Raw genomic sequence first — 22,869 nt, 5'->3', positions numbered from 1 at the left:
AGACTCCATTTAAATAAACAGCAATTTTAGTGTGTATAGAGCCTGCACATTTTCACATCGAGCTGGGAGTATTAAGAATTTATTTCAACCAAACCAGAGCAAACAATAGTTAGATTAGCCTAAAGGTAAACCAAAGCGGCCTCTCTGAGTTTTATTTTGTTTCTAATGATTTTGAATTAAGTGTTGTTTATGATGGTAGAATTACTGTTTTTTTTAATGGAGTCTGGTGAGTTTAGTGAAAGTGATTTTTGGGCCGTTTCTGGTTGAATAAAGAGGATCTTGCTCTTTAAATAAAAGGTCTATTTCTTTAGGAATCCTTCCCATAATGTTGTCAGACTCTCAAAACAAGAATTGAGCCTGTCGGTGGCAAAAACAATTACTTTGAGTGAACGATAATGGCCAGTGCACAATTGCCCATTTACATTACATTGCAGCCTGTTTTGCGGCTGCAGGCTGCAACAGTCTCTCTCAGTACTTGATCTATTCTAAAACTTGTTCTCATTAATCACTTGGATTAAAAAAAAAAAATAAAAAAATGGGAAAATAGGGTCCATGTTGAAAAATACCAAAGTTACCCTTAAATTTGAGTCATTTTAGAGGCCTGGAAAGGTAAACTTTTTTTTTTAAACAAGAAAAAAGGAATGATTGGAAAAGTCACAAAAAATCATCCTAACTTTGTGTATAAGAGGTGTTTTTGGATTATTTCTTGAGACCCCTCAGATTACATTGGTGCTTAAGTATTTTGTGCTGCTGATTTTACCAGAGACACTGGGTTGGTTGTTTTTTTTGTTTACAACTTTTGGGCCTGGTCTTAAACAGGCCAAAAAGTCAGTTTTGCCCTCCAGCAGTATGAAATTAAAATGTATCTTTGCTGGCTAACACTAGCAGTACCATTCTCTCTTATGCAAGCACGCAAGTGAGAGTTTAATATGTGCACAGCTGAGCAAGCGTCCTCCTGTCATCACCCACTGTTTTGAAGTCAGTCTAACTCAAAGTCAGAAGTGTCGGAAGCGCTACTTAATATGATGGAGTTATGGAGGAAAACTGCCTCCACTCAGTCCCTTCCTCTTAAATGGACAATAATTGAATGGCCATAAAAATGGTACGCTCATTTATATTGGCTATTAAAAAACGCACCCTCTTTTTAATGAGCACTAAAGCAGACACCCCCATTAGCGTTCTCTCTCTCTTTCTCTCTCTCTCTCTCTCTTTTATCCTACCTCTCTCCAGCCCTCTCTCCCTCCTTCTAATCATCAGCTACACAGTCTCAGAGTGGTCACTGCACTCCTAACATTACACTCCGCAGTGGAGGGAAGTGAGTTTAACACACTCGTGCACACAGACACACACACACGCACAGACAGATGCAAGTCTTCATCTTTGAGAACCCAGAGGGAAACGAACTTGCAAATGCATCAATTGACTGTTGATGAATTGCAGAGCATCTTCTCTCTCATCTCATCTCTGATGATTGGTGTCCTGAGGAATGCACAAATTCTTTTACAATAAAACTAAAGTAAAAAAGAAAGGGGAAGAGGAGGGGCAACTACAGCAGCCATGCAATGCCACAGTCCTTGATTAAAAGCAGTTGCATTCAAGTTCTGTTTTTTCTGCTTCTTTACATGAAAACAACTTTGCTTTTCTTGTAAAGCTGCACTAGGCAACCTCTCTTGTTGGAACCTTTGAAATGGCAGCAAGAGGTAACTCTTTTGAGGGCTTCTATAATCCTTGAAGGTGATGTAAACGATACGCAATCTGCTCATTTTTGCAAACTTCCAAACTTGAGAAGACCACAACAAGCAAAAGATCGATTGTTGTGAGTCCACATTTTCTTTTTTAAAAGATATTTTTTGGGGCATTTTTGGCTTTAATTGATAGGACAGCACAAGTGTGAAAGGGGAAGAGAGAGAGGCGGTGACACAACCTCTATACATGGGGCGCCTGCTCTATCTACTGAGCCAACAGGCACCCTGCGAGTCCACGTTTTCTGCTGAGTCAACACTTTGCATTTAATGTCTTCTACGTGGAGAAGGTTTTTCATTTGCATGCACACCTGACACCTGAATTTTTAACTTCAGGATTTATTTTTGTTAATAGATAGACACGCTTCTCTGCTGCAGGCCCACATTGTGATTTAAGAATTGCCTAACACAGCTTTGACTAGCTTCTTACTTTAAAAACAAAATAAAACAAGAGCCTTCATAATAGAAAAGTCCTTTAAGGTCATCAAAGTTGATGGGCTGAAGAGGAGAGGCTCAAAAAGTTTATCAAGGGTCCTTCTTCCAGTCCTCTGATTTTTAGGAATGGTGTAGTCCCTGACAACTCAGGTCCCAAGTCTAGATCCCAGTTTATCAGACAGTCTACTGTTGTTGTTGTTGTTGATGCTGTTGTGGCGTTGGTGGGTGTTTGGCAGCCAGCGCTCCTCGCTCCTCCTGATTTAGGAACAAGCTCCTTGTGTCTGGGTACTGGCTGTTGTCAAAAGGCATATGGTGGACACTCTGGACGTGCGTCTTTAGGTTCCCTTTCTGAGAGGCTCGGTATGGGCAGAGCTGGCAGCAGAATGGCCTCTCCCCTGAGGAACACACACAGATTAAGTTGAAAGGTCAGACGGAGGCAGAGAGAGGACATCATACATGGGACTGGAGAGGACGAGAATTTAGAATATACAGGAGATTTAACAGGACACAACAATGTAAAGCCACGGATGAAACTCGCTGCGGTGGAAACAAAAAAAAGAAAAATGGAGAAACAAGCAAAACACAGAGACAAACATAAACCAAGACACATGGTGACATTCAACCGAAAATAGGGGAGTATTATGTAAGTCAAGAGCACCATTCACATTTCATTTTTTACACCTAATTTCATTTTTAAAAAAGTTTAGTTCGACCCAGATGGACTTCCTTTCTCTTTCCTGCCATCTGGAGAAGAGTGCCAAACATCCGACATCTGAGCAGTCCCACTTTTGTCTCTTTGTATTTCCCTAAATCAGCCAGGCCATCCTATGCCACGACACACACACACTCCACACACACCCTATACTCTTTCTTCTAATTAGACTGACCTACAATGGCACAGACACCTCGACAAAATATATATATATATAAAAAAAAGACTAATAAGAAAATAGGCAACACACACCTGAACAAAACAAATGAGATTGCCATTTAATTGCACCTAATTATCATTTTGATAAATGGAAGAGTATCAAAGCGGGAAAACAAATGACTCCCCGTGCCCCCTCCCGCACCCTTCTCCCTGAAGAAGAAACAGGGAAATATAGCTGTTATCATACATCATCAGAAACACAACGGAGAGAAAGAAAGGTAGGGTGGGGGTGTGTGTGGTGGAGGTGGTGAGGAAGAGAGAGATAAAAACAAAAAAGGTATAATTAATCATACAAAAATCTAAAAAAAAAAAAAAAACAGCTGGAGAGATGGCGAGGGCGAGACGTGAGAAGAAAGCGAGAACCTCCACGACACTGTCCTGCGAGAAAACATCGCTGACGGGACCGGTGCACTACATTATAATAAAGGTTATCGTCACCGTAAAGCAGCGTCAACACTACATCTAATTGGACCCCTCCGCCGCGCCTGCTCCCATCATTCATAGCGTGCGGTAAATCTGAGTCTGCGTGTGTGTGTGTATATGAGATGTGTGTGATTAATTAAGATGGAGGCGCAGCGTGTAGAACCAAGCTCTACTCCGAATGTCAAAACAGAACAGATTTTCTCCTGTGTTCCTCCTCTGCGTCGACGTTTGTCTCGATGACTGACTCTAAAAACTCTTTAAAGACAAGAAAGAAACTACAGGCAATGTGTTGCTATTCTTATAGTTTTACATGTTTGTTTAAAAACCCATTAACACTTTTCTTTTGCCATTTTCTTGATAACTACCAGGCGTTTTCATTACTGGTTAATCTGCTATTTATTTTCTTATTTTATTTATTAATAGTTAGAGATTTCCTAAACTTGTTTCATGACATTTGAACTGGTTTTAGGCTATATTTATGTGTTGAATTTGTAACATTTACAATTACAATTGTGCGTGGTTACAGATTTGATTGTATATATTTGAAAATGTAAATTATGTGCAGCCATAAACAAACCCAAGCTTGAATAATACAAAGAATCGCTGAGAATCTTACTTGAGTCTAACAAGAAACAGTGTGCAAGATTTAGCAGAATTTAGTGGCATCTAATGGTGAGGATTGCAGGTTGCACACAGCTGAAACTTTTACCGGTTAGAATTCCTTCAGTGTACTTTGTTTAGGAGGTTTTTACCTGGAGTCAGATTATCAGCAGAGGTCTTTACCTCGCCATGACAAATGGACATGGTGATTTACACCAATAAAAACACCATATAAAACAGTTTAATGATACAAATGAATATTTTTCCTATGCTGTTCGGCATGTCAGTTTTGAACTCAACTTTGTTCTCTGATAACTTAAGATTCACATGTTCACGAAGTTTTTACAGAGAGTCAAATTAACCCTTAGAGGTTTCTTCCTCTCCAAAACAAACAGTGCCCATGATTTAAACATGTAAAAACACTGAATAAAGCAGTTTCACATTACAAATCAGTGTTTCTCCTACGCTGTTTCACTAGTCTGGGCTGCTATTCCAGCACCTGCTAATGTGAGCTCAACTTATATCTCTCATAACTTAAAATCAAGATGTGTCAGAAGTGTTTACCAGGAGCAGAGTTATTTGCAGAGGTCTCCTTCCAAAAACAAATGGACCCAGTGATTTAGACCAGTAAAAACACTGAATTAAGCCATTGACAAACTTATTTTGCTAGCCCAACTTGCTGTCTTTCATGGATTTTTGTGTTAGATAGATTTAAGATTATATACTTTGATTATATATTACTTCTTTATTTACCTATTTTCTTACCTTGATTATATAGTCCTATGAATTTTATGTACTGCCAATGCACTGCACTTTACTTGACGATTTTGACGCTGTTTTTCAAACCGTTTCCATTTCTGGTTCAAAGTGGTAGGAGTATCTTTGTTTAACTTGAGCAGTATCTTTGGTTTCACTTGAGCTGGGGAATTTATATATTTCTGTATTTATTTCTTATGTTGTCTTTTATGTATTTTTTGTGTTTTTGATGCACATAGAATTTCCTTTGAATTTGAGTCGAGTCAAGTTGAGTTTCACATAAAAAATTCAGCTTGGGTAAGGGCCCTCTTGTTTTGGAGAGGCCTGCTAACTACAGTGTCTGGCACGAAAACACGAAAAAGGCCCGATATAAAGTCAGCATTTGGTTTGTCCATTTGGGGTCTACTGTTGAAACATGGTGGTGCAAGTTGGACATCTCTTTGACGAGAACCCACTCCCTAAGTAGATAATAACAGCCAATATATCCCCCTAATTCCTACACACTGGACCTTTCAAGAAATTACCAACTAAAGAGGTGCCATTATTATTGTATTTAGGTAAATTTACAACCATATGGTAGCGTTTCCACAATAAATTACAAAAAAACCTCTACCCCTTCAGGTGTAATTAAAACTAAAATTGGACGTTTTTTCAATGAATCAACTGTGATGAGTATACTGGATACACACGCTGATGTCAGGTGTGATCCAGCAGCATGTGAGAATGCCAGGTGTTAATGCCAGGTGCAGAGGGTGCCACATGTGACTGTTACACATGAAAAAAAAACCCACTCACAAAAGAATGGGAAGGGGTGCGGGACTGACAAAGACACACATGCGGAGGTGAGACAATAATAATACGAAAAACATGCAGAAGCGATGAGGGAGCCCAGTGGTTAGCCATCGTGCCACATACTTGTTTGGGAGCTTCAGAAGCGGTGGTGTGAGCGTCAGTACCTCTGTGGAGTCCGTTAAAATCAAACCCAACTGTGGGGGGAGAAGGAGGATGGGAGGAAAAGGAGGAGGAGGAGGTGGGGGTAGGAGGAGGAGGAAGGGGAGGAGGGCATTCGGTTAAAAGCTCTACCAGATCCACACAAGCAATTTTTTTTCCCCCCTTCCACCACCACCACCCGCGCTCTGTAGCGTTTGCCACCAGCACCCTTGCTAATAGAGGGGACCTGGCAGTGATGATGATGGTGATGATGGTGGTGATGATGCTGATGGAACCTGGTGGAGGCAAGTCAGTGATTTAATATGACGCATGTTAATAGAGGCCTCGGGGTGGCTGGCCTTTTCTGCGTGTGCACGTCCATGCTGAAGACAACCGTCAGTGACAACATTAATTACAGCCTCAGCGAGTGTTTACAGACCCTACGCATGGGCGTGTGTGTGTGAGTGTTAATGCAGTGTATGTGTGTTTACAACAGGGCTTGGGGGGAGGGTGGGGGGGCTGAGCGCTGCATCACTTACCATTTGGCCTCTGTCACTTAGAATCACTGGCTGTGCCACATATCATTCACACTCTCTATAAAGAAGCTACTTATCTCAGTGTCTACTGTGATCACTGCCGGGCCGTCTGATGGACATGACATGACAGGACAGGAGAGGCAAGAGGAGGAGGAGGAGGACGGAGGAAATGAAGAGGGAGGAAGTAGGACAAATAGGAGAGATGAGATGGGAGGTAGGGGAGCGGAGACAAGGTGAGATGTGAAGAAATGGGAGAAAAGCAAGAGGAAAAAGAAGGGGGGAGAGACTGCAGGTGGGGAGAGAAGATGATATGATATGAGAGGAGAAAAGGTGAGAAGACAGGAAACAAGAGAGGGAAGGTGTAGGAGATGAAATGAGAGGAGCAGAAAGGATGAGATGACAGGAAACGAGGGAAAAGGAGAGCTAAAGAGAGGAGGAAAGACTATAGATGGGAAGAAAAGAGGAGAGGAGAAAAAATGAGATGAGACAAAAGGAGAGGAGAGCAGAAAACTGAAAGGAAAAAGAAGCCAGATGACAGACAAAAGAGAGAAAAGGGGGAGTGAGACAGGGGAGGATAGACTATAGGTGGGGAGAGGAAGGGTGAAATAAGGCAAGAAGGGGAATAAGAACAGGAGAACAGAATAACTGACAGGAAATGAGAGAGGAAATGAGAAACAGGACAGGAGAAAAGGTGAGACTACAGAAAACAAGAAAGGGAAGGAAAGGGGAGAAAAAGAAATGTGGGATGAGAGGAAACAAGATTGAAAAAGGGGAGGGGAGACTATAGGTGGGGAGGTGAAAATGAGAGGAGGGGGTAAAAGGTGAGACAAGATGAGAGGAAATGAGAACAGAGGAACAGAATAACTGAAATTAGAGGAGAAGGAGAGAAGAAAAAGTCAGATGAGAAAAAACGAGAGAGGGAAAAAATAGAGATCAAGTGAGATTAGAGGAAACAACAAGGAAACAAAAAGGAAGAGAATAGGAAACATTTAGAAAAAAGAGAAAATGAGGAAGATGACAGGAGAAAGAGTGAGATTAGAGGAAACAAGAGGGATGGAAAGAAGAAAAGGAGAAAAATTAAGGTGAGATGAGGAAAAAAGAAAAGGAGGAGGAGTCACATGGGAGGAAGCCAGAGGAAAAGAGGATGACAGGAAATAAGGAGAGATGATAGGAAAGAAAAGAGATGGAAATAGGAAAAGAGGAAGAAATATGAGGAAACAAGATAGGATTTTTTTTTTTAAAAAAGGAAACAAATGAAAGAAAATGACACAAAACAAAAGGAGAGGAAATGTGCAGGAAAGGCAGAGGGGGGAGGAAAGTGCACTCAGGAAAAGTAAAGAGGGAAAGGAGAAAGTGTAGGCAAAGGCAGGATGTCTAAATCACACTGTTAAGTGAATGGCATTGGGACGCATGCAAATGGATTCATACGGCTGGCGTGGACAAATGCTGTTCTGCTTCATTAGAATGCGCAATTCCATCTCTCTAATTGACATGTGATTAATAATGTATACAATTTGTCACAGGTCAGTATCCGGAGCAAATCATGTTTCAGTTTAAAAAATAGAGACAGCTGCCCAGCCCAGGGCGGGGAAGTACTCACAGACTGGCTGTCACACTCAACTGAACAAAAAGATCTGTTTTGATTTATTTTTGAGAAAGCAGGAACGTAGCGATGAAATATCTTCGAGAATGTGAATCCCCATGCATATATTCTCTATATCTCATGTGAGCGTTTCTGGGTGAATAAATGGCTCGGAGGGGGATGATGTGTGTGCACAGGTGGCACAGGAATGAGTGACCGTTGAAGGAGTGGCCAAAAAAGTAGAAATAGCTCGTAATACATGAATAACAAGTAGCTAATGAGGTTGTCTTATGTGCAGTTTGCTAAATTCTCATTGTTTTTGTTTGCTGAGGATGTTTGTCTGCATCTGTCATACCTATAATTTCACAGTTTTTGTGACTCGATTTCCAACCAGTTTTCACCCCAAACCTCTTTGTGTTATCGCTTATGACTTTGAAAACTCATGTTAAAGCACTTAAGTTTTCTGTTATGGGTCCTGGAGACCCAGGGCCCTTTTTTAAACGCACAAGATAAACATTAGCCATTGTTTGAACACCTTGATACTTTATGACTTCTCCTAACTTTAATTGCTTGTAAACATGATTTTGAAAGTAAAACTTTCGTCAAAAGTTACTTCTGTTGGAATATCTGGTTTAGATGACCCCAAACAGCAATAACCACTCCATGCAAGGTAACATGCTGTATGATTTGTTCATGCATAGCCCATAATAATGCATAAAATATTACAGTTTCCTATTTGGTGTAATACCAAAGCTTCATGCCAGTTTTTTATATTTTGTCACTTTAATGAAATGTGCAAGCTCACAGTTTGTGGGCTGCCACTTAAATACGAAGTATTTAAATACTTCGTATTTAAGTACATATACATATTGGGTCATAATAAGCTCAGAGAGAAGAAAATACTGTTTTAAGGGAAAACATTTAGTTCCACAATTATTACTATCATTATTTTTATACATAAAGCAGTGGAGTCTGTGGGATCCAAACAATTAGGAAGACAATATTAACAATAAACAAGGGTTAAAAGTTGCGATTTAGTTGATTTAAAAACCTGTCTTTATGAGATGTTTCCATTATTTTGAGGAGCCAGTGAAAGTATGCGTACGTATGCAGACTGTGTACCTTTGAGTGTGTTAGTGTGTCAATGTCTTGTGGCTGTATTTACCTGTGTGGGATCTCATATGAGTACGCAGGTGGCTGGGCTGACTGAAACTCTTCCCGCACTCGTGGCAGAAATACTGTCCCTGCCGCATCAGAGACCTAAGCATCCCTGGTCACACACAAACACACACACACGGGAAAGAGAAACACACAATTAAACTAAGTACTAAAGAGCAAATCTCAGTAGAAAAGTTCAATCATAGGTTCAATATAACAGTGGTCAAAACAGAAATGTGATATAAATCAAATGTAAAGGATGTACTGTTAGCAGATATAGCTCACTTGATATAGTTCTATAAATTTTCACAATTTTTTTGTATTTAAAGAATCTATTATCTATCTAATCAAAAATCTATTAAAGGTCCCATATTTTGCTGATTTTCAGGCTCATACATTCATTTGGGGTTTTTACTAGAACATGTTTAAAAAAGGTATTGTTATTATTTTTCTCATAGTGTTTTCCTGAATACACGTGCATTCAACCTCTGCCCAAAATATGTTTCAATGCCTGTGTCTTTAAGCTTTGATTGGTTGGCGTTTCTGGTTCTTTCTCAGCGTCTTTACCTGCATTGCATCCGGAAATTACTTTTATGACATTGTAGCGTTAGTGTTTACCTTTGTATAGTATAGTTGCGACATCACAATTTCATGGCAGTCACAGTTTCTGAATATTGACCGTGTGCATTCATCTGTGGATGAAACGCTTAGATACTTTCACAGCATTTAAACAGCAGCTATACCTGCTGTATCATTAACCATGGAAATCTGACTTTTATGATACAGGACCTTTACTATACCACTAGTGTTAATGCACTATATATAACACCCCCAAAGGTCCATATAGTGAAACTAAAATAAAAATAGTGGTCATGATATGTGCACTACTTTCTGCAAACAGTACCACAATGCTGTGTTGCGTTTTATAGATTACTGTTGTACTGACAGCAATAAGACCAAATAATCATGATTCATAATCGTCCACAATCTCAATGTAATGTTTACTGTAAAGTACTGAGTGTCTATTCTTAGACCATAGGGGAGTTAAATCAGATTTCAATTTAAATCCATACCTCAGAATTTAAGGTGTATTTATACATTTTAGCAAAAGACAATTCACATTTATAAATATTCTGGGGGGAAAAAAAGTGAAATGTTCACATTTAAAGGCCAGTGGTGTGCTTTGAATTCCCATGTGTGATTTCACATGTGACTTTTTCTGGTGGAAAAGGTGGTCATCAGCTTCAGTTTATTCCAAAGCAGAAGACATTTTCACGTGTTTGCAGAGATTGAATGACGACGTAAAGGTCAGTAATGGGCAGAAAGTGAGTGGGTGTACATAAGCACAGAGCCGTGGCTGCAGCGGTGGAGGTAGGTAGCGTCAGTAGTGGACCCGCGCAGGCATCATTAGTATGTCTAATGTGTCATTATGAGCGGCTAGCTCCAGGGGCTGGACTGCAGCTGTCACACAGCATCATCTCAGAGGCTGACAGCCAGACACACACAGCACACACACACACCGCATAAATTACAGGCAATTAAAACGCCCCGGCTGTGATGTGCCCGCTCCGCTGCCCGTGTGTCACATGTCAGGTGTGTGTGTCTGCATGTGTATGTGCTTCAAGAGTTGTATATATGTGTGTCCAAAGGAGGAAAGTGAGCATAGGCTGTGGCGCACACTGGCTACATGCATGCATGCGTGCGCATGCACACACACACACACACACACACACCATGACACAACACTCCCATTACATGCACAAGTCAGATTAACATGTTAATGGTCTTAAATGGTAAAAGAAACTTGTTGAATTTGGATGACTTCAAATCTTATAAATCATGTCACGTGACATGACACGAGCAAATGGGAATTTTGGAATGCTTTCTCTCAGTCAGTCTCTTGTGCGGGAAGAAAAAAGATTAAATAATTGTTAGGGAGTCAACTTTCTTGTCCTGTTCGTTATTGATGCAAACAATTTTCAATTTTGAGAACTACTGCGCTAGAGAGCACTTAAAAGTTAAAAGTCTCACTTAGTTTTATCTTTTTTTTTATCAAAGGGATCGCTGTCAAGATTTTGTACAGGTGTAATGTATACACACACACACAAAAACAACTATAGACTGGTATATAATTATCTGTTTTTTTAAATCAGTTCATTATGCACTACTTTAAGACCACTTTAAAAACAAAAAGAAATCCTGGCAAAACCACATAATTTTAAACTCACAAACATTGGCAGTTCTGAGACTATAATGAGCTAGTACAAGAAAACTGCCACCAGGAAGTTGATTGTTAGTAGACATAAAACCTTACTGTGTTTGTTAAAGTACACAGAATGCATCCTGGGTGACTAAAAAAGTGGCCATTTGGTACAAAGTCACCTCTTCCATGGTAAAGAAAAGTTGAATGACTGTATTTAAGACAAAGCGTGTTTTTGATTTCGGACTACCTGTTAACATGTAACATGTTTTCTGATGTGCATGTAAATGTGGTCAGAGCAGCTGCAGCCACAGGGACAAGATGAAAAAGAAGAATTGAGGTTTATGATGATTTATGATTTTTGAAAGAAACACATAGACGTTCTGCACACACATACACATACACACTCCTGTGACCTCTCCTGCTGACAGATAATAGGCCTCAGGGTTCATGGGTGCTTTCAGTGAGGGGGACGCTTACTGCACAAACACCCCAAGCGTTAAGGCTGGCATATACCTGGGCAGTGCCCAATAGTGGTGTGTGTATTTGTGTGTATGCATGTAAAAAGTGGTGGTAGTGGGGGGACACAGCAGGACAAGGAGGACAGGGAGGCGGAGGAGGTGACAGAGAGTGTCTCTGGCAGCCCGACTGCTGGCCTCTGGATACTCTACTTCTACTGTGGGCCGCCAGCCCTTCTCACTGATGCACTAATGAAAGACAAGACAGAGCTGGACAGAAAACACAAGCAGACACACACACTTGTACACATATTACAGAGAGAAATGGGAGAAAGACTCAGTTGCTCAAAAAAGGTCACTTTATAGCATGTGACTCAAAGGGCTAAGGCGGATCGTGACGATATGCGCCTGGACGGGTGACAGCGATGTCATGCGTCTGCTCTGGGGCTGTTGTCTTTGACCCCTGGCTCCGTACAGCCCCACTTGACCTTAGAGACACAGCTGAAAATGGGCAAATAATACGCGTGTTCGGTAATGACCATTTCCAAAGCAGCTGGTGGGGTAATTATTCTGTCTCATCTCTCTCTTTGCCTCTTATTTTCCCTCTCTCTCTGTTTCGCCTCCCTCCATTCGCATCTGTGCGAGGCTCTCGTCAGGCAGAGCCCTGACCTAAACAGTTTGTGACAGCTTTCTGGGAGAGTGGAGCTGGAGACTAGGCATGCCTCGCAGACCTGAGAGTAGCAAAGGTTCTCTCATGTCTCTCACATAAAAAAAAAAAACAAAACATGCACACTCCTTTTGCATCTAGGAGCCACATATGGACACACACGCTCAAACACACATGCTGGCCCAGTTACGGCCTTTAATCAAATCTCACAAACATGCAAGTACACGTGTATGTGCACATTTAATGGATCTCCTCTTCATTATTCAAAACCTTGTCAGATTCGAGGAGTGTATGTGTCTGTCAATCACTGTCTGCCAGATGGTGAGTTAGTGTGTGAGACAGAGTCAGCGTGTGTTAGAGAGGATAAATACCTAACAGAATACGGTTCATATGTTAAGTGTGGATCTGTGTGACTGAGTGTGTTTTCCTTGTTTAGTCTGTCAAGCTTAGGCAGTTCTACTAGTGACGGCTCAAAACAAAATGCCCAGTCACTGGAAAAGATTTCTCTTCAACTCCTGACATTTGGCATTTTCTCCAAAGCAAAGATCCTCTGGGCGTTTTGTATGTGAGCTGATGATGAGGGATGGCATGGGACTTTTTCGAAAAAGTGAGCTTTTTCTGAATGATGATATTACAAAAGACTTAAAAAACATAGCTTTGTTTTATCTTGCAGGGTTTCTCACACATTCATTTATTAGTGACGGTTGTCACAAATAGATTTTGTTTTTGGAGCTGTATTGTTCATTAGAAGCACTATTGGAATGTATATACTTGGGCTGCCCCTGAAAGTCAGAGATCAAACCATCAGTCGGAGACACCTTAGTTGACTGAGATTGCTTCAAATCCAGCAGTCGTTTTTTTCTGTGCAGTGTACTTCTGGGGATGTTTTGGTCCCCAGATTTTGCTGCAGAGTAAGTGCTCTTGACTTTTACTCTACTCTTTGATACACAAAGGTGTTGACCTGGTGCAGACGTGCAGGCAGCAGCACAGAGAAGGAGAGAGGAGAAACCTTATGCTTAGAAGTGGTGAATGTACAGCCCACAGCAACTTAATCCAAGACAATCTCTGGCTTCTGTTTGATATCTAGTGTCTGCAAAAAATGTTGTTGCACATTTATGACCCATTGTTAGCACTGTTAGCTTGGTTAGTATATTATGGGAATATTATGGGTTACACTGAACGGCACGTGGAGCCCGTTCAAACATAAAATATTTGTATTTAATAGACAAATCCCATTAGACTGGCATTATTCTGAGTCGGGTATAGCCCTAGTATGTATGGTCGGTTATTTAAAGCATTACCTTATTGCAGTGTAGAGCATACTAAGGGCAGACACAGAGCAGCAGAACTTAAGGCACATTGAAAGTGAAACTTAAATGTTCATTCTGCTGGGTCTAAACAACTGCTCATGTTATCCATCAATCTGATCTTAACAGCTGTGAATGGACAGATCAATTATCTACCCTGCAAGTCACAAACTGCTGCTGAGGAAAAAAAATAAACTCATGGAGATCTCCCCCTGCTCTGTGTTTATGGACCTGCAAAATCCTCCAAATTTAGAGGGGACACAGAATGACTCAAAGGGGCATTTAAAAATACAAAAGGAGGTGTAACTATAACAAATGCATATGTCTTTAAGTCAACACATTGACCAAAAATTGTTGATATTGTTCCCTACCGGTGGGATCCAGCAGTGCATTGGCCGCACCCCAGCGATGGTAGAGGGCAGCCAGTTCATGGGGGTTGTAGCTTTTGAGGAAGCCGAGAACATCAGTTGGCATCTCTGGTGTCTCTAGTTCTTGCTTCACATTTCCACGAGCCTCTGAAGGCATAGAGGAGGTGGAGGAATTCAGAGTGCCTCCATGTACCTGGGATGCTCCATAGTTGTGTCCTGCATTGGAGCTATGGGTGATGGTACTGGGCCTCATAGCATTAGCCCGGCTCTGGCTGTGGGAGTTGGTAAGTGGCTGATGAGGGGAATCCCTAGCTCGGCTGTACTCTGCTAGGCCATGTTTGCTGGACAGCATGAAGCCCAGGCCCTCTTGGGGCATCATGTAGCGGTCGGCAACCCGTGACGCGGTGGCAGAGCTGGGGTTTGGGGCTGAGGAGCGTGAGAGGGCACCAGTGCTCTTCTCCAAGGAGCTAGAGGAAGAGGATGAGCCTCCCCGAGGGTAAATGTCCACTTTGGGTCTGAAGCGAGACTGGGGACTCTGGTCCACAGTGTGTCTGATGCTGCTGCTGCTGCTGCTGTTGCTGCTGCTTGGCCGGACGGGGACTCTCCCAGCTTGGGTGCCTGAGGTGGATGAAGAGCCCCTGGAGAACGACGAGGAGGAGGTAGAGGGGGATGATGATGATGATGATGATGATGGCATGGCTGCCTGACTCGCTGGTCTGCTCTTCTTCAGAACCTCGCTGGAGTAGGTTGGGGGCCGAGTACGTTGGGTACGCATCAGCGGAGGCAGCGGTGGACACTCCTTTCCCTCCAGGACTGGTGGAGGACCAGTGCGTCTCCTTGAGGATAACAAGTTGTCCCTGGAGCCCTTGGAGCTGTTCTTCAGGGCCCATTTAGGAGCTAGATTGGAGCTACTGCTATTGATGCGATGCGCCACAGTCTGGTGCATCCAGAGCACCTCCGGGTAGCGAGTGGAGTGGGAGCAAAACGAGCACTTGTGGCTAGGGAGGCTCTTCCTGTCCTGGGTTAGAGAGGTTATGCCCCTGCTGCCCTCAGCCCTCACACATAGATCCACAGGGGTCAGGCTGGGGTTGAGTGGGGAGGATCGAGTTGAAAGGAAAGCAGGTGGGGACGCAGAGTTCAACCCCTGAAGAAGAGCTTTCTTCAGCTTTGGGTAACCACTTGGGGTGCCTCTGTCCGAGCTGGAGCTGGGGCTGGGAATGGGGCTGGGTCTGTCTCCAGGGCCAGCCGGGTGTTGGACACGAACATGAGTCAAGTAGGCCTGTAACTCTGTGGTGACAAAGTCACAAAGGTTGCAGATATAAGGCTTCTCATCTGTAAGGAAAGAAATGACAACATCAAAGTCAATGACTGCACAGAAACAATCTATATTTTACTCTTCTCTCCTAGTTTACTGTGCCAGACTCATATTATTCCATCCAGATGTAGTTTTGCGGAACAACCACCAGGCTGCAGTATTGGCCTGTATTCCCAAAGTCCCTTTCAATTTACACAAGTGCATATTTTGTGAAGCACTATTACTTCTACTATTGCAGGGACAACAAATATAAATCAACACAAAAATATTATTTTAATAATATTATTAATATTTATGTCACCATTGGATGTTGTTTCAAGGTTCCGATATTTGTTTAATGATACAAAGTGGCCCTGTTAAATGATAATAATTCTGTGAAGGATATTATGTTCAGATGATATTGTTTTTTAGAGACTTGTTAATTCATCTTTATGGTAGTTTATGGAATGTATTATGGTCCATAAGGTGTGACAATTTCAACTACACAATAGTGTCAAACATTAACACAGAGTTAAATAAGCACCCTTTTGACACATTAACCAAATATTATATTATAAAGCTTATAAAGAAGGTTTATTCTTTGCAAGGCTCTTATATGTCAATTTAGCATTGTCAAAAATATCACTTCATCAATACATATTGATTCTGAATATTTAAAGCAGTTTCAATACTCATTTTCCACAATATCGATACACTGGTACCAGCTGTGCTTCCTCCCTGTTATTGTTAATATTTACTGCAATCACGCTGCTGTTCCTGGCTATACTAACTAAAGAAAGAAGCATCACAGTTGTCATTATGCCTTTGTTATGCCTCTCTTTTAATACAAATTTTAACTTGTGTGCCAACGATGTCAGTTTTCTCTGTGGTATTGAACATTGTATGAAATATCTACATTTTTCAAGCTTTTGTATCAAAGTTCAGAAAAACCAAAGTTCACACACTAGACTAAGATCCCATTAATATGTAATTCAATTACCACCAATGTCTTTCTTGTCTTGTATTACCTCTCATCCAGCATCTTTTTTGTCATCTGGATGTGCATGCTTTTGTGGACTTTCTGTATCTAAGTTAGAAATTCCAGATTTGGGAAAACACTCCTGCAATCGTAATGTATTTTGCAAGTACTGTACTGAGCAGTGATTCCTGAAGTGCAGTTCTATGACTTCCCCACAAGATGGCGTTTGTGACCCATCTTTCATCATTTGTCAATTCTGCTTTTGTCACTGGAAAACTTCATATCTACCAGCATGTTCTGTTTGAGGAATTAAGAGAAAAAGGAAGTAAAATAAAAATGGGAATTATGGTGGTCAAAGAAGGTGTAGTCAAGTTATTGAATGAAAAGTATTGTAAAAGGAAAATCCTTCATTTGGAATTCAGAGGTTTTGAACACAATAGCATTAAAATATCTAGAAGCTGGGTCATTGCTGAGCTAAGCATTGTATCATATTACACACACATACATGCAAACACTTTAGTATCCAACATATCAGATTCTGTAAGCAGCACATTATGGAATACTCCCCACCATCCCTCCTCGTTTTCACAACAACACCAGTAACCTGCCATCTGTTTTTCATTTGGCTTCCTGTTGGCAACACTGGCCAACACACACAGCTCAGACGCTGCCAAGGTGAAGCCCCGGGGCTGGGCAGTTTTGTAGGGAGGGTGTTTAGTCTGATGTATCCTGTTTATCAGGCTGATATTGCTCTTTTACTAATTAGTTGCTGAGCAGACAAAGTAAAATTATTTGAAGCAAGTAATTGAATATCTTGCTTTTAACACCCAAATTATTCACATTGTCCTTTCAAAGTATGTATCAGTCTATAATCTATTACTAATCGGAGCTGATGTTTATATTGGCATGTGCTTCTACACTGTCACTTCTAATTTGTATTCCCAAAAAGTAGCCTAATGGCTGTAAGGGACATCAGAGAATTTGGGACTAAAGCGTCCTCTGAGTGTCTCTTTCCCCCATTGCCTGCATCCCTCTCCATCGGGAGGTGACTCTATAAATAAACAATCCCTCAGACACTGGGCAGCCTGGCTGGCTCAATGGTAAGAGGAGTGGATGAGTGACAGTAGAAGAGTCACAGGAGGTAACCTTAGAGATTAGGAGGGAGTCAGAGGGGACAGGGAAGAAAGGTGTAGAGAAAAGGGACGGACAGATGGGCTGACAGAAGTCTCCTTGACGAGAGTATTCTTTTGGTAAAGGCTGACTTCTAGGCTTTGTCATAAACATCAATGCACTTCATCAAATATCAGCAAGGAAATTTGTGAAAATATTTCATCACATTATAACATGTCTCTTGATGTTGCAGCTTTTGTATCTAGTATATATATTTGTATATATATTGAGCTAAAAAGATCCTGTATCCCAACTGCAACTCCTGAAACCAGACACCAGGATGCCAGTGGGTTGGGAGAGTGAATACTATTCAGCACATTTATTACTATAAAGGAAGTTAACCACGCCTATAACTGCTGAACTACAGGACTGTTATTATATTGCATGACTAATAATTGGTTGTTATACAATAAACAACCTCAGCACAGAGTAAAAGGAAACACAAAGACAGATTTCCACGGCAAAGACATAAAAAGGAGAGCAAAAGACATATTCATACACAGATAAGGGGGGGGTGAGGGGAGTTTCCTGAGACAGGAAGACCTGAAATAGCACACAGCTCGATCAGGCCTGAAGAAATGTTGCTGCTATTTTTGAGTGTCTGTACTAACAGGGAGGAATGGAAGCAATCACTTCAATTCTTGGCTATCCACTATACTAACCTTTGCAAACAGTGTTGTCACTTCGTTTGAGAGTTAAAAGACAAAAGCCAGAGAGCTCTGACATGCTGCTTACACAGGAATCCTTCCTTTAACATGATTACGGGTGTTTTGCTCTTGCATGGGTGGGTTTTCTTTTTTTGCTCAGCAGTGTTTATTGGTTGTGGAGGTGAAAAAATGATAGGCATTCCAAAAATGCCATATCCTCTGTGGACATGCCACTGAAAGGCACATAGTTTCGCTTAACTGTTAGCTTTATGGCTCTGTGATACAAAATAATTGCACTGTTGTAAACAGAAACTTCAGTGGCAGTTAAAGTTTATTGACCATATTTGATAGTATTTGTGTGCAGCACCCAATAAAAGAACTGGATGTCATTCTGACATTTCGCCACATGGTGGCTCCAGTTCCCTCTCCATAGAGGCCGGTGAGCTGAGGAGCTGCACCTACACAAAGCACATTTCATCAACAGATGTTTACTACAGAGTGACATAGTCAGAGGCCTTGAGTGGGAGGCTTGAAAAGGGCTGCAGTCATTTCTGCCACTAAAACTCCTGCAGAGCTTGCTTCTGTTACTGAACTGGTGTGTTTACATTTCCTTTACTTGATTATAATTTACATATTTCTATTGTTTTATGCAGGAAAGTTGAGTTAGTATCTGAAATAGACAAGTAGACCTATGGTGGTCTCCAGCAATGACCAAAACAGCAACAAAGGAATCTTCAGTGCCGTAACTTGAATTTTTGCATTTATAGCCTAACAAACGTGACTGAATGATTGAGACAGTAAATTCAGTCCTGCTCTGTGCTCCAGTAAGAGTTAAGAGCAAGCTTTACACATGGCAGAACCTGTGTGCTATACGCTTGTCTGATGAAAAGAAAACCACATTTTTAAGATGTTTAAAAGATGTGGCTGGGAGATTGTCACAAGCTTCACGGATGTAGTCACATCTAAAGTTAGCCATTGTTAGCGAGATTCTCACTAACTGGCTAGCTAAGGCATTGCTACATCAAAAGTAGTTGTCAGCCATGTTTGCTTCCTCCTTATCTCTGCGATAACTTTCTAGAGACCTGGAAAAGGACTGATAGGTAGGTTACTCACAAATTTTAAAGATGACATGAAATATTATTAGTATTATTCCTGTAAATCTATGTGCCACCCTGAAGTAATGTATCTTTCTGCAGTTGAGACACCAATGTTAGGTCAGCACCACGGTCTCTATTTAATAATAAATACAGAGTACTATACTGGTCCCCAGTAAGTGAAAAGGGGACAAATATCTGGTTGCGCAGGGGCAATGACAACTGATGATCTTGTCATCCTGAGTTCCTACTTGTCCCTTTTTGTTAAATAGTATTCCTCAATTTGCAGTGTTTTACCTCATTCATAACAGTTAACATGATGAATTCTGCAATATCATATAGTAGGCCCTGTTGACGGCCATATTTTGTCAAGCATGTCCGACTTTGCAACAGTAACAAAGGATCAGTCAATTCCTTAATGACGAAAAGGAATGCTTCAATGCCCTCCTCTGATTATAGATGATTAGTTCAAATCAAAGTATGAAGAAAAAGTAAATAAATTTGATATGAAAGAAAAGTTGTTGACCAACCTCCAATCTCTCCAGAGTTTGCGGTACCCATTTCTGAGGCCTGGTCTCCAAGAGTGGAGGCTGGCGGAGAATCTCCATACCCCGGAGTGCTTGGCCGACTAGGAGAGCCTGACTCGGGATCGCTGGTGGAGCCCCACCGGTCGTCTCTTGAAGTTCTTTCCTTGTCTCCGGATGCCCGACCCCCATCCTTCCTGTGGACCCGCTGGTGGACGATCATCTGGTGACGACTGCGGAAAACCTTTCCACACTCAAAGCACTCATTGGATTTGGAGGAAGATGGTCGGCGTCGGTCCTGGCGAGACGAAGGCCGGTACTCGGAGTCGCTGAGGCTCTCTGGTGTACGGTCCCCTGAAGAAGCATGGCTTCCCAAACCGGAGCTGCTGCGTCGCCCTGAGCTGCGTTTCTCTTGACCTTGCAGGACATAACGGCTGCTCTCCTTTTCAAAAACCACAGCAGCTCCAGCGAGGGCCTCCTCCTCCATACTTCCTCCACTATAGGAAGCCTTATGACTTGGCTCCACTGGCTCAACAACCCTTCCTTTAGTAGCTAATTGCCAGGCCTGGTAGCTACAAACTGGATCCAGCTCTGGGATTCTTTGACCTAGCATATTTTTCTCATTCTCCTCCTCTTCATCTAAGGTCTTTTCCTCAACAGGCTGGAGGTTTAAGTAGTCAAGGTAACGTCTCTTAGCAGCTGGTGAGTCCTCATCATCACTGAGTCCGCATTGGCTCTGGGATTTCTTGCCATAGTTGATACTATGGATTTTATCATGAGCCCTCAGACTCTCTTTGTTATGGAACAGGTTTCCACATTTGGAACACATTTGATAGATGGATGTTACAGAGCCAGTGACAATTTCAGGATCCTGGGCCACATCGTTGATAGTGGCTGGATGCTCAGCGGAATCTGCTTTTGACCGTGACCTGGATTTGGTGTTGTGCGTCTTCATATGCGATTTCAGAAACCAAGCTTCACGGAAACGTCGTCCACAAATCCGACAGCAATGGTCAAAGATCCCCGCATGTTTTTTCATGTGTGACTTGAGAAACCAGGCCTGAGTAAAGACCTGGCCACAGGTCTCACAAGGGAAGGTCCCGTCACTCTGGGATTGGACAGTATCGGGTTCTGGCACAGCTTCTTCCTTTACAGTGGTCTCCTCCTCTGCATCTGCTGTTATGTGGACCTTCTCAATATGGCTGAGGAGCTGGTCTTCTCGATGGGCCTCAAAGCCACACAGACGGCAACAGTAAGGCCTCTGGTCAGTAACAGGTTTCTCTCTTTTCAAGCTCCTCCCAGGCACTTTCCTCCGACTCTCCTCGCTACTATCCCCATTGATCATGCGGTTACAGGCTGAACTGCTCTTAGTTGGACTGGTACCTCCATCGAGACCCTCTGAAACACTCATTTCCTCCTCCTCTGCTCCACCCTCTTCGTCCTCATTGGTGTGATGGCTAGAGAGTGTTCCCAGTTTGTGGCTGCGGATGTGAACTTTGAGGTTGCCCTTCTGAGAAGCCCTGTGGTCACAGTAGGGGCATTTGTAAGGACGCGCACCAGTGTGGCGTCTCATATGCTGCGACAGAGAGCTGAGGAATGGGAAGCTGCGTCCACAGACGTTGCAGTCGTAAGCCCCAGGGGTCTTGTCATCCTCACCCTCAATCTCTTTTCCGGGTTTGACCTGGTCTCCAAACAGCTTCTCCTTCTGACTTCCCGCCCGGGTCTCCATCACCCCCACGCTGTCTCTAAGATTCATTTTACGAACTCAACTAACCTGTCTACCTGGCCTTTCACAAGCTCAAAAAACTTGAAACTACTGCTATCTGCAGTTGCACATCTAGGGATGTCTAGTGTGCCTTTCTTGATTAGTTAAAATGCTATCTGCCTTCAATCATGCAGAGATCAAGCTGCTTACGCAGCAGCTCATTTAGCACTCTTCGGTTACTGGATGCAACACCATCTATCCATCTTCATCTAGCACCGTCTGTGAATCAGTGGCTCTTACTATCTGTGTACCACTGGCACCACAGAAAGCAATGCATGTAGCCGTATCATTTATTTAGACACATGTAGTAAAATGTTAACTCTTTTTTTGGGCTAAATAAGCCCCAGCATGTATATCATAAATGAGATTTAACAAAATATTTGTCTAAATAAAGAGAGGGTTTTCACTTAATTCCAGGTCATTCTTGTGTCAGTGAACAGATGTTTTGAGAGGTCTTTTCAGGGTTGCTATTCCACAGCAGTTCTTTCCTTCATTTTATTGGCTTATCGTCATTCTCTTCAGTTTTCAGAAACATTAGCAGCCTCCAGGTCATGTAACAGTGAGCTGGCTATAGCATGGCCTGCACATGCCATAGATCATTCACCTGAGAATGAAAGAAAGAGACAAAGAGGGGAAGAGGGGGAGAAAAGAGCCAAAGACCATGTAAGTAAAGCAAATCTATTTCAAAGGCATTTTCAGTTTTCAAACACACTCAATTAGATATGGCATATGTAGCTAACCTAGCTACAGTATGTATATGTTTGTGTGGTAATATAGCAATGAATTAAAAAGTAAGACCCATGGATCGATATGATCATAGGCAAACCTCCCACAGTAATAAAATTTATGAAATATTAAAGAGACCCTTTTTTATTGACAGCCTCCTCTTTAACTCTAAAATACATAGTAACCTGTACGATTTCAAATTTGCCCAATAAATATTTACATCAGTGTACATTGAGGGTTATTATGTATAAAGTCCTCTATGTAAGTGTGGCTTACATTTCACACAGACACTACGCATGTGCAGGTGTGTGTGTGTGTGTGTGTGTGTGTGTGTGTTCGGTGTGTGTGTTGTGGTTGTGCACGGGTCGTGCAGTGCTCTGGGGCTCTGACGCCACACTGGCTGAGTCGACACTTTACACAATCAGGGTGCGGGGGTGGTGATGGTGAGGTGGGGGGGCCGTGTTCACATCAGCAAGATCAGCAGTGCCACCATATTCCCTCCCCATACTGGCCTCACACAGCCGCCTCAACTGACACTATCACATGACAGGGATCTTAAGTACACAACAGGAAGTGG

General features: G+C 42.1%; 1 protein-coding gene across 3 annotated transcripts in view; it reads right to left on the bottom strand.

The window, feature by feature from the left end:
• Window positions 1–591: 591 nt before the first annotated feature.
• Window positions 592–22,869, bottom strand: part of LOC121945323 (zinc finger protein 516-like) — a 54,506-nt gene continuing 32,228 nt past the window's right edge. For 2 of the 3 annotated variants that reach the window (XM_042489446.1, XM_042489445.1), the window contains exons 2-5: window positions 19,808–22,170; window positions 14,097–15,425; window positions 9,101–9,205; window positions 592–2,572 (exon numbers count right to left, since the gene is read on the bottom strand). In XM_042489446.1, the coding sequence (XP_042345380.1) occupies window positions 2,361–2,572; window positions 9,101–9,205; window positions 14,097–15,425; window positions 19,808–21,557 (3,396 nt within the window). In that variant the 5' untranslated portion in view covers window positions 21,558–22,170 and the 3' untranslated portion in view covers window positions 592–2,360. Of the gene's footprint in view, window positions 2,573–5,802; window positions 5,874–9,100; window positions 9,206–14,096; window positions 15,426–19,807; window positions 22,171–22,869 lie in introns of all 3 variants that reach the window. The other variant, XM_042489447.1, reaches the window with a different exon arrangement.

Source organism: Plectropomus leopardus, chromosome 7 (assembly GCF_008729295.1).
Source record: "Plectropomus leopardus isolate mb chromosome 7, YSFRI_Pleo_2.0, whole genome shotgun sequence".
Lineage (NCBI taxonomy): Eukaryota > Metazoa > Chordata > Actinopteri > Perciformes > Serranidae > Plectropomus > Plectropomus leopardus.
Note: the sequence above shows the minus strand (reverse complement) of the source record. Positions and strands in the feature narration are given on the sequence as shown.